General features: G+C 42.7%; 1 protein-coding gene across 1 annotated transcript in view; it reads right to left on the bottom strand.

The window, feature by feature from the left end:
• Positions 1–92: 92 nt before the first annotated feature.
• The window catches only part of cc2d1a (coiled-coil and C2 domain containing 1A), a 26902-nt gene continuing 14651 nt past the window's right edge, over positions 93–12343 (bottom strand). The window contains exons 18-27 of the mRNA XM_023959693.2: positions 11843–11916; positions 11715–11773; positions 11489–11640; positions 9584–9674; positions 9331–9486; positions 8390–8512; positions 8195–8321; positions 2851–2927; positions 2727–2774; positions 93–1712 (exon numbers count right to left, since the gene is read on the bottom strand). Coding sequence (XP_023815461.1) covers positions 1680–1712; positions 2727–2774; positions 2851–2927; positions 8195–8321; positions 8390–8512; positions 9331–9486; positions 9584–9674; positions 11489–11640; positions 11715–11773; positions 11843–11916 — 940 coding nt within the window. The 3' untranslated portion in view covers positions 93–1679. The remainder of the gene's footprint in view (positions 1713–2726; positions 2775–2850; positions 2928–8194; positions 8322–8389; positions 8513–9330; positions 9487–9583; positions 9675–11488; positions 11641–11714; positions 11774–11842; positions 11917–12343) is intronic.

The raw sequence follows: 12343 nt of genomic DNA, 5'->3' as shown, positions 1-12343 counted from the left end.
ACAAAGACACCCCCACCCCCTTCAGGACTCCCCCTCTTCTGCATCAAAAGGAGGTCATCTTTAAAATGGGAAAGGACGTCAAACGCTGCAGATTTCTGATTGTTTACTTGTTTATTTTAGGACTGCGTCCTTGTACACATGAGTTTGTCTTGACCCCGCCCCCACACACAGCCTGAATAAGCAGGCTTTCAGGTTCCCGCCGTAAAACACACCGTATGCAGAACATTGATTAGACACACATAATGATTGGCTTGAACAGCAGAGGAGCGAGGACACTGCGCAAGCGCGCCAAAAGACATTTAACAGTATGTTCTTCTTCCTCTGGCCTGCCACACTGAATGCGGATGAGCTTGTTGCCATGACAACCTGACAGCCTCAGAGGTTGAGATAAGGTTGGGGGGGGGGGGGGGGGGTTGTCAGAGGAGGGTCATCCTCTGCAGTCAAACATCTTCCATCAGAGGCTAAACTGACACGTTCCGTCTTCCAAACAAAGTTTGAACTTTTCGTTTTATTTGAAAAAATGAAACCAAATATTTATAAATGAATTATTTCCTTCTAGAATCAAACTGTTCTGTAATCTGAGATTTGTAATGATTTTAAATAAAGAATCTATTTCATTCAGTTTTGTGTGATGATGCTACTTCAGACCAAAGAATATTCCATTTGATGTAAAAAGCAATTCCTCTCCTAATCATAGAACACGGAGAACCCCTCAGCATCTTCTGCAGGCCATCTGTGTTTTCACTCTGTGTGGAAGGTTTGAGCAGAAATGAAACTCTTTGCAGGACTCAGCAGTTTGGTGGAGCGCTGCTGCTCCTCAGCACGCAGCAGCAGGAGGCGAGTCCATCCCAGTGAGCAGCAGCCGTCCATTATTGACCACATTCAACAGAATCAGAGAGTTCAAAGAAACCCAAAGCCAACCTACGGCAGAATAATCTTGAATTCCAGAGAAAAGAACGTGCATGAAGAAAGTCAGGAGACCGACAGGAAACAGCCGATTACAACAAAGCAGAAATGCAGATGCAAGCTCCTCCCACATCCCCTCCCTATACACCTCCATCATCTTCAAACATTAACCCCTCACTGAGGGATGGAGGCTCCAGCACCTCCAAGACAAGGTTTTAGCCTCTTATCAGAGCAACCAAATGAAGCAGATTACTGTAATCTGGGAAAACTGCAGCAGACAGATTAGATTAAGATTATCACACACAGAAAACCTGCAGAGGAGTTAAATACGACCCCAGTCCATCAATTGATGTCACTTTAGAACACACGCCCACACATGCACAGGTACACGCGCACACACACACACACGCCCACACATGCACAGGTACACACGCATGCACACACGCACACACACACACACGTCTTGGTCATCTGCAGCCTTGGTCGCATCTCTTACATGGACTTCTTCCCATCGATTCCCAAAGGAAAGCAGACAAAGCAGTTTTGTTTAGTGTTAAAAAAGTGTCCATCCCCATCTGTAAACACCCTCTTCATGTGAGCTTCTCAGTCATAGTGGGCTGGTCCCGTTCGGGGGGGGGGTATGCCAAAGAAGCAGGTCTTCACACAGCAGCCTTCAATGCCAGCTGAGTAAAGTGAAGGAGGCTCTGTATGCGGTGCAGCGTTTGGAGATTGAAGCCTCAGATGGGGGTGACAGCCGTCTTACGCTTCCACACTCAACTGTGGCGTTTCCTCTGCAGAGACTCCAGCTGGATGAGAGAAGAGCATGTTCTCACAGGTTCTACAGGGAGAGCTGTTGGCGCCTTTGACTGTATAAGAGAACTGGACTCACTATTTCCGCACGCACAACTTCAAATTACAGCAGCTTAAGAACTAAAAACAAATTCAGAACGGCTCCTACGCATACAAACCTTTAAATAGTATGCACCAATCGCAGACAAAACCACATTCACGCACAGATCAGAGTTACAAGTGCATGAAGGGTTGTGAGACTCCTTATGCACAAAATACACAAATACAGGTGTAATGATTAATCAATGAATCAGTTTATGCAACCAGATCGATCTGTCTGAGGCAAGTTGGTCATTCAATCAAATCAAATTCACCAAAACCATTATAAAATCGTTAAAAAATACCTTGATTATAATCGCTTTGAGAAAATACCATTTAGATTAAGGCATGGTAGGTTTATTTACCTTTAATGTGAAAATGACCAAGTGCACCAAACCCGACTACACACAGGGTTGTACACACTGTCATGGACGCTCAAAGTCAGAAAAAGGCAGCAAAAACATCCTTTTTGTTTTTGAAACAATATGGAAATTAAGTCAAATTTCAAAATTAAGTAATAATAGATACTTGTCTATGTGACCTGTGTAGGTGAAAGTGAAACAATAATATTCATGTTATCGTGGTATTGCTGTGAGGATTTTGCGGTTTAGTTTGTTTTTTTAATCAAACATTTCAAATGTTTGTGGCAAGACCACCTACCTTTATTGAGCCATCTGATTGGTCAATTTATAATTTGTACTTGTACTGCAGAAAAAAATAGTCCTGAAAAAACTAGAATTAGCAATACACGTTTAAAAAAAACGTATCAGAGCATAAAAAGGTTATTCTGACAAATAGACTGACTCAGTAATAGCTGTTTATTTCTCTATAGAAGTCTATGGGATTTTTGATTTTTGTTTGGAACGTGAGAGGGGCGGGGTCACTTAGTCCAGTTCTCATATACTGTCAATGGCACAGACAGATGCACTCACCTCATTCTCCACCATCTTCAGCCTCCCCAGAGCGTCCTTGGCAGCCTCCTGTTCAAAGCGAGTGAAAGCGTCTTCATCCGACAAAGCAGGGAACAAACAACTACCCCCCCAGCCCCAAACTCACTCTGTTTCCTTGGCTGGAGTATTTTTTCACAGACTCAGAAAGTCCCTGGACGAAGCGCTGCAGCACAACTTCATACTCTGACGGAAAGAGAAGAATTCAGGTTACAAGATCTGCCGTGTGGAATCTGCTCACATCAGCGCTAAGGCTGAGAAGATCAAATGCATCATCATAAAACACTGCTGGGAGAGGAACAATAAATGAAATCTGTCTGCACCACATCACATCAAACTCAACCGGACATCAGCTGCTCCACATGGTGGTGGTAGCATCATGGTATGGGCTTGTTGCTTTGGTGCCAGTGGTCTTTGAAGATTGTTCAAATATCTTGAATGTCAAAAAACAAGGTTTTACATCTTTGCAATTGCAAGTAGCAAATAGTTTGCAGTGTACCGGTAATGTGAATAAAACCTCAGAGAAGACAGCATTATACAAGTGTGTGGTGTGTGTGTGTGGAGGGGGGTCAGCTGGGACAACATTCATTGCACCGGTCTGGTTTTCTGTGTGTTTCCTCCATGGTGGGTATTTTTTTCTGCCATGGTTGCTCTTATAGCCAAGCATCTCCAGGATCACTGCTGCTGAAGTGTAAACCAATTCATTGGTTTCAATGATTGTCACGGTAGAACTTACTCTCAATATTTCATTCACAGTTTCCAGGACACTTTCAGGTGGTACTTCACTCAACGGTTGGTATTGCGGTTGCCTGGTGTTCATCCTGGCCATGACCTTAGCTTTTAGGTCAGCTGCTGCCCTGTTTAGTGTAATGGTATTTATTGAAGCTATGTCTCCAGTGGTGGTTGGGAGGTTGGTGTAACCCCCTCTTGGAACATTGAGCTACTAAATGCTTTGCAGTTATCCTTGATTGTAGGTTTGAAGGCATTCATTAACTTCACACTCTCTGCATGTTACTTCTCTGAGTAGGATCATTTGTGTTGTAGCATTCTAACAGAATCTTTTCCCACATCTAGTCCATTTTCACCTTGTTCCAGTAGCCAACTTTCTATCAGGGTGGTCTGGCTCCCCAGCACCTGACACAGACCTTGTTTGGCTGGGCGATGTCTGAGCCGGCATGACGTGGTTCAGTGTCTCTCATGATGTATGAGGTAGACACTAGCGTAAAGGGTCTTGCCAAAGGATTATGTTAATTGCTCGTTGCGCCTCCTGGAAATCAAAACCTGGTTTCTCATGTGCCAGACATGTATACAATGGCAGACATACAAGACCATCGACAATCTCTCCCCAATCTGAAGCTGCACGCCAGATCTCACCCTGCAGGGTCAAAATGATCACAAGAATAGTGAGAACACATCCCACAACCACACAGGGGGACCCAAGGATTGACCTGCAGAGAGCTGGACCAAAGTAACAAAGGCTACCATCAGTAACACACTACGCCATCAGGGACTCAAATCCTGCAGTGCCAGACGTATCCCCCTGCTAAAGCCAGTACATGTGCCGACCCGTCTAAAGTTTGCTAGAGAACATTTGGATGATCCAGAAGAGGATTGTATTAGCAGAATGTCATATGCCCAAATTAAAGCTTTTTGGTTCACCGTCGCGGTGGAAACATCATTGTTTGGGGCTATTTGTTTGATAAAGTGACCGTCAGAATGAACAGGGCCATGTATTGTGGAACTACCTTCCATCAGCAATGGCATTGAACATGGTTAAGTCTTTCAGTATGACAATGATCCCAAACACACTGCCAGGACAATGGAGTGGCTTTGAGAAGCATATCAAGATCCTGGAGCGGTCTAGCCAGTCCCTTATAATAGTCTTTAAAGGGGGTAGAAAGTCTATGTTGTCCAATGACAGCCCCAAAGCAACACTCCTCTAGAGCTTTTTGAGCCAAGGCACACTATATCCTTTACAAAAATCCTGCGGCACACAAGCCTCCAAAAATTGAAAAAAGGAGAAACTCATAGTCTGCATTGATGTACAGTCTCTGCAATCTCACTTGCATTTTTGTGATGATTGTGGCAGAAAAATCTGAAAGTTGCAGCTGTTTTTTCTAGAAGTTGTAATAAAAGTTAAGTTAGTTTTCCGTAATCATTTTCAACTAAACTATTTGAAATTTGACCCTGGTAGTTGTTCTACCCTTCAATTTATTAACATGCTATTTTATGTAACCTCACAAAATAACCCAATATATTCTTTCTAAATAGTGATTTGTTTTTTTTTAAATATTTTTTTTCAATGTTAGTGCAAAGGCAACTGTAATTTTTGAACAATATGATCACAATATGTTTGATACATTTTACACAAAAAGACTAACATTATGTTTGTTTTCTGTAGCTACATAAAAAGCGAACATGTTGAAGTTTTATTAGTATTTCTCTTGTCTTAATCAAAAGTCTTTGAAAACTTTAACAAAAATGTTTTATTTCTTTTTAGATGATTAAATTGTTTCAATTTAGTTTAATTGTGTCTGTTGGCCACTTCACCTTAATCCTGTTTCTTAAATGTTAATACTTCTTCTTAAGTTTAATATATAAAATAATCCAGACATTATTAGAAAAGTGTTTTAGTTAGAAAGATGACTTGGACCAAACTCTGGGATGTTTGGCTGTTAATAAACACAAACCTTGAAGGAGAACTAAACTGTTGACCTGTTGAAGATTTAAAAACTGTCTAACGTGTTCGTTGTGGTTTCAAGACGTTTAACAGTGAAGACTTATTTTACGCTGAGACGCTGTCACTTTACCCCGATGCATCATGAGAGATATAGTGTGATACTGCCGCCGATCGTAGACACTCTCTGAGCTTCATTATTTTGTTCACTTGTTCCACGGTCTGACACCGGATCACACGGAAAGCTACACCGCTAAAGACGAGCTTTAGCTGGTATTTTGTTAGAACTGACAGACTTTATGAGCAGAATCAGAACAAGGAAGTGAAGACTTTACCCACTTCTGATTGGTCAGACTTATGACGTATGATTAAGCCTCCAAGAATGATTGGTGGAGACAGTTAAAGGGGCGGGACTTTTCCGAAAACAACTGAAGCTACGGCTAAATCGCGGTCATTGTTATCAAAGTGTCTTTAATAGAATCAAATAAACACAAAGAAAAAAGTATTTTATGATCTTTCATATTCCTAACTACTCAGTGATTTATCAGGGCCTGTTTGGATGAACACAGAGCTGATATCCTGGAGATGGAAAATGTTTTTAGATCAGTGAATGGGTAATTTCCCACAGCACACCTGACCATCTCCCACGGCACACTGGTTGAAAAACACTGCTCTAGAGGAGATCTAAATAAAGAAATGGACCAAAACAGTAGAAACACTGTGTGAAAACCTCGCGAAAACTAAAATATATTGTTATTGGTTGTCTAGGCAACACTTTAAAAAAACTTTTGAATTAGTTGTGGTCGTTTTTCTCAGTTGTTTTCCTTCAAAAAGCTTCCAGACATTAAAAATCATTAAAGCTGCACAGAATTTGCTGGTGTCTTCAAACCAACAATTTGTCTACAGAAATAAGGTACGATTGGTGTTTAAATTGATCTAGACCTGAGTGACTTCTTGGCACTCATTGTTTTTATTAATGGTGTCATTTGTGTTTTTGTTTTAAAGAGTAAAGCAGCCAACAGGGATTTTACTCAAATATATGTGTTCTGTCTAAACAACATTCAACAATAAATACATGTCCCCGTAAAATGCTTTTAACTCAATATTATGTAGTTCCTGGATTTGTTCAGAATATCGGGGTCTGAACATTTTTTCTAATGACAGAAAACGTTTTTAAATGTGTGCATAAGACTTCTCAGGCTGCAAATCTGTTAAAACAAAATTCTTACGTAGTTTCTTAAGCCACAGATCTTCATCAGAGGAAAAATTGGTATTCCAAAAGCACACAATTGTTTTGCACCTACAATGTTTTATTACAGATTCCCAAGTGTTTGTTTGCATGTACAACTTGTTTAGATGAATTAATTTGCGAGGTGAGACACTGGAAAGAATACGAATCCTCCTTTTTTGGTCAAAGGTTGGTCACTTCTTTCATTTGTGGATCACTGGATCTAAATCTCTACTTTCTGTGTATCTGCTTTTAACTCTTAATCTGGATAGTTATGATGTTTATTTATTAATTATGATTATTATTAAAGCATCACATGAGGTGAGAAGTCACACAGAAAGTTTGAACCTGCAAACTTTGATGGATTTGTACTAAAGAGGTGCATGAATGTTTGCCACAGATCCAGGATGAATGATCATCATATCCGTGAAGAGGTTTAGCGGTTATTGAGGGGATGGACAGGGAGGGAGGAGATAGTCTCCTCCTGCTGCATTACCAACTCCTCAGCTTTGCCTTGCTGGGACCCAGTACCCCCCAACGTGGGGGGACAGCTTCCATCACTGCTCTCTCATGCAGTCAGACACTAAACACTGGTCAGAGCTTACAACCAGCCTGAGCTCTGATCAGCAACATCTGGATGTGATGGACAAGTAAGATGCCAGCTGGTGTTTTCAGAGAAAGAAGAGGAGGAGAGCTTCTGCTGCTGCTGCAGATGAAGGTGAGACAGGAACTCCAAGGCGGTTTGGGTCAGATGGTGGATGTGATCAGAGCAGGAGTCATACTTTTCATCAAGCTCCTCCTCTCCGCACAAACACATGAACTATTTCATGCTCACACCCAGTTTTTCATTTTAAACTCAATAATGCAGCAGTCAGCAACAGAAACCAAAGCTTTCTGTGAAAAGTTGTGTAAATATTTGTAAATAGTTTTTTTTTTAATCATACTTAAAAGGTGTCAATATTTCTTTGCCAGACTGCCTCAATATTGAGGATTTTTTTCCATCTTTGGACATTTTGTTGTAAAACTGTTTGTTCATGAGATGTTTATTTTGCTTTGTCTGTCTGAAGTTAGCACAAATATATTAATCTAAAGTAGAAGTTAGAAGACCGTGGAGGTTTCCTTATGGTTTAGACTGGATGAATCAGAGGATCGCTTCCAAGGCTACAGACTTCCAAAGTGGGTGTGGGTTGATCCACTGCTGATAAAATCCCCCAAATGCTTCCTTCCTCTGACTCGCTTGTTCAGTTTCAGTCCAGTGGGACGTAAAGACACTTTATTTCTGTCATCTGTATATGTGATGTTTACCGCTCGTAAACACACATAACTTAATTAAAACCTGGAGGGAGCCTCCTCCTCTCGGTGGAGATGCTGACCACCTCAGCTGAACTCAGAGATCCTGACTGGTCCCACCACCAACATGTCAAGAGCACAAGAGGAACATCGCCGACGTAACAGAACACCATTTCATGTCTTCTTTAAGCACTGAAAAAGTAAACAGGAGCTTGAAGCTTCATCTGCACTGTGGACTAGAGAGCAGGAGAGCTGTACCTTTGAGCAGCGCAGGGGACGCCCGCTCCAGCTGAGCCTTCTGCCACTGCAGCCTGTGCACAACCTCCTTGAGCTGACAGGAGAGGTCGGGCGGCGGATCCCGCCGACTCCTCTGATATTCTACAATCTGAGAGAAGAACCCAATGAGGGAAACACCTTCAGCAAGACGTGAAGAGGGCTCAGACGAATAAATACCTTCCTCTCCAACCGCTCCTTGTCGTAGTTGAGGAGGCTGAAGCTGTGGAGTTTGTACTGAGGGGGGGAGGTGTTGGTGTGGCTGCTGGCTTCAGGTCTGGCTTTAGAGCGAGGAGATGGAGCCTGGTGCAAACACACAAACATCTTCACTGAAACCAGCAGCAGAGATGAAGCAGACTGTGTGGGAGAGCTTCACTGCAAAACCAAGATGGGATGAAGGCGTGACAGGCACCCTGACTTTGCTCTAGGGAGGGGGCCCTGACTGCAGATGAAAGAACTGGGGCCTTTGAGTCACATCTTTGTGTTTTACAGTCTCCTGATAAAAAGCATCAATTGATCAAGGATTAGGATTATCTGCAGTCATTACTGACAGAAACAAGCAGCAGCATCTGAACTATGACTTTAGTGCAGCTGTGGATCCAAATGATCTTCAAGGACTGATGAAGACTCTGGATGAACAACCAGTGGTTGATGACAGGAAGAGAGTTTCTATTCAAGACATTAAGGAGAAAATCTACCTCCCTGCAGATACAAGACAGGAAAAGGGCAGCGGAGTCACCTTAAACCATCAGGGCTTCGACACGCCTGAAGGTGACGGCCTTCACACTGCAGGTGTGTTTAGACACGGGGGGGGGGACTGACTTAACACTTGCACATCTTAACTTGAAGGCTGTGATAGTCAACTGCAAGTGTCCTGATTCGGTAGCTTCTTAAACATCCATGAGTGAATTTATGGAGTCAGTTTTCCAGCAAACACTTAAAAACAAAATCACAAGCCTCTTCCATCAGTCCTGGACATCAGGGGGCCAAATGTTAACCAACAACATTCTCAGATGGCTCAGATATTTCCATGCCGTCATTCCTGCTTTTGAGAGAGATAAGGTAAGAATCGGCTAAAGAGTTAAATAGGACCCAGAACTCTTAATGCAGGTCCCTCTCACCTGCTCTTTGCCTCTCTCTGGGGGGGACAGCGATGAGCCTGGTTCCACAACCAGCCACTTCTCCGTTACGGGCTGCAGTTCGGCTCCTGACAGAGGCTCTCGGATCTTTACCCTCACCTCCAACTTCCCACTAGTAGCCTTGCGTCCATCAAACACCTGTAAAGATGCACACAGTCAGAGTTGTGTGTGGAGTGCACAGCGCACGTGCACGGTCAGTGTAGTGGAGTGCACGTTCCCCATGCAGAGCACTCACATCTATGATTTCTCTGATGTCGCAGTGGGTTTCCAGAGCCTCCAGCTTCAGATGTGCGGTGCCCACCACTCTGTCCGTCTTAAACAGACCTCTGAGAACAGAACAGCAGAAACAGCTGGAAACACACAGAACTGGCACAAACCTCTAGAGCAGGGGTCTCAAACTCAATTTGCCTGGGGGCCACTGAAGGCGGGGTCTAGCTCAGGCTGGGCCGCAACTTCAGCGCACACACACACGCAACATGTGAGTGTCTGAGAGCCAGTAAATTTGTATGGAACATATAATATACTATTAACTATACTCTATTATTAACTGTTTTCTGTACAAAATTTACTTATAAAATTCTCATTCAAATAAAAAAAATCAATAAGTAAATAAATGAGTAATTCTTTTCTGTTTATTCAGTCTTCTATATCTGCTGTTTTCTGACTTAAACGTCCTTATTAACACAGTTCAGTTAACACTGTTAAATTATTAGTAGTAAACACAAAAGAAGACTCAGATTCTACAGTTCTGTAACCTCCATCAATGGTTCTTCTGAACACGGCTTCTCTTGCCTTCTTCTTACTGCTGGCAGCACTTCCTCCCATACAGCTGAGGCCCTCAGTGTGGCTTAAAGATGATTTGAATCTGGACTGTACTTGGACTTATTGAAATTTAAGGATGATAAGAGAGTATGTGCTCCCAGTTTAAAGTTTGTGTTGAATGTTTTTTTTTTAAAGTTTACTCTTTAAAACACAAATCAGTAAAGCAGAAACAAAATTCAGAGTTACCATTTTTGGATTTTCTTTCTTATGACTTTTTGCACATTTAAACCCTGGTCACAAGTTATTGTAGATCAGCCGGTCAGCCACTCCTATATTTTCATAGTTGAAATCAAAAAGTGGTTCATAAAAGAACGGGCGCTGTTAACTGGAGATCAGAACAATTGTTACAGATACCTGAGATCAAAAAAAGGCTCAAAAACGGATGAAAATTCATGATGGCGACACCAAATAAGTGCAGCCAAGATGTACAACAAGCGTGTTTGAGATCACCCAGGTGGACGTAACGCTGCGCAGATCACCTGGTGTGTGACGTATGTTTTTGCTCCAACATCACCTGTCAATCATCACAAAAATATAACGAGAAAGGGGCGGGATCAAGGCCCCAACCTACGCGTACTTTGCTGACCGCAAGCCGCCCATTGACTACAAAACAATGCATTATGGGAAACGGTGTCCTGACGGTTTTTGTAGTTGAGTGATCAATTAAATTAATTTAAAATACCTATTGATTAAAAAGAGGCTACTGGCACATACATTACACAACATTCAAATAACTATAAAAGATATGATAACACAGATCATACTAAAGAGGAGAGGCATATTAAAACTAAATTGAATGTTAAGGACAACTCCAACTTCCTGTTCTCCTTCAGTCTCGCTGCAGCTTCGCATTGATCTCACATTTTCTAAATACATGCAGTCAGTGCTGAACTTGTTTCTGGGTCCGTGCGACCCAGAAACAAGTTCAGCACTGACTGCATGTATTTAGAAAATTACATGCGAATAAATACGTTCTAAAAAGTAAAGTAAGAAAGTCCTAAATGTGGTCATGGGAGGGGGCTTTTAGGTTTCCCTAAATGTTCTCCTGCTTTCAAGCCTGGTCATTGTCACACCCCCAAGAGTCATACTGTGACCACAACCACTGTGATTGGTTGGTTCGTCAGCTCCGCACATAACATTGAAAAAGTGTCATGCATACAAACTGGCGGGACGCACCAACATTGAACTTTAATAATAAGGCGGGGGCCGCAAAATATCATCTTGGGGGCCGCAAATAGCCCGTGGGCCGCGAGTTTGAGAGCCCTGCTCTAGAGCCAACATGGTGGCGGTGAAAGTGGGGAAGCTGCGTTTGACTCACCCTTTGTGGATGACTTCAAACTTGATGCCTTTGGACTGAACAGCCCGTTTGAAGGCTCTGTGGCCGCGGTTAATGTGGAGCTTGAAGTTCTCCTTAAACTCTGGGTTGTTGGTGTTCTTCACTGTGCCGGTCTTGTCCCTCTGGGCCTCCTCCTAAACACGGATTACTTCAGAAAAACATTTCTCTGAGCTGAAACCCACATTCAGTCACTAAGAGAGACTCTTACGGAGCTGGGAAAGGGAAACTCAAACTTGACGCTGGCATCCAGGTCACTGGGAGAGACACCTGTGGGGCAACAGAAAGCGTGAAAACACCAAGCAGGCACGGCCGCTCATCACAAAGGAGGCTCTATACCTGGAGGAGCAGGGAGGCTGGTCCCACGCACAATGTAGAGGACCATGTCACTGGCCGTCAGGTTGGAGTTCCTCCTGCATGACAGGGGAAGCAGTCAGAGAGTGGCTGCATCTTCACTTCTAAAGCTATGTTAGAACCGCCCTCGGCAACACGCATTCAAGCGGCCACTTCCAATGAAAACACTATGTAGACGTGCATTTTTCCACGTACAAAACTGAACACCATTGAACCATTGGCCATTGAACGCATGTTGAACGTTAAACCAGGTCAAACTTTGACCAGTTAGGGACTCTGATTTGGTAGTGACAAAAGGATAGTGTCCCTTTTAATTCTCAGAAGTGCCAATCGTTTGAAAATTGATCATGAAGGAGAAATTACTAACGGCTGTTTGTGCTCGTCTGGAATTCTTTGACACCAAGTTTTTTATATATCTGAATAGAGCTGTGAAGGAAAAAGCCTGGAACAATGTTCATCATATTTGAACCGCTTCATAATCCTAAC

Source organism: Oryzias latipes, chromosome 1 (genome assembly GCF_053564925.1).
Source record: "Oryzias latipes strain Hd-rR chromosome 1, Olatipes_Hd-rR_3.1".
NCBI classification, from domain to species: domain Eukaryota; kingdom Metazoa; phylum Chordata; class Actinopteri; order Beloniformes; family Adrianichthyidae; genus Oryzias; species Oryzias latipes.
The sequence above is the reverse complement of the archived record's forward strand: the minus strand, read 5'-3'. Positions and strand labels throughout refer to the sequence as shown.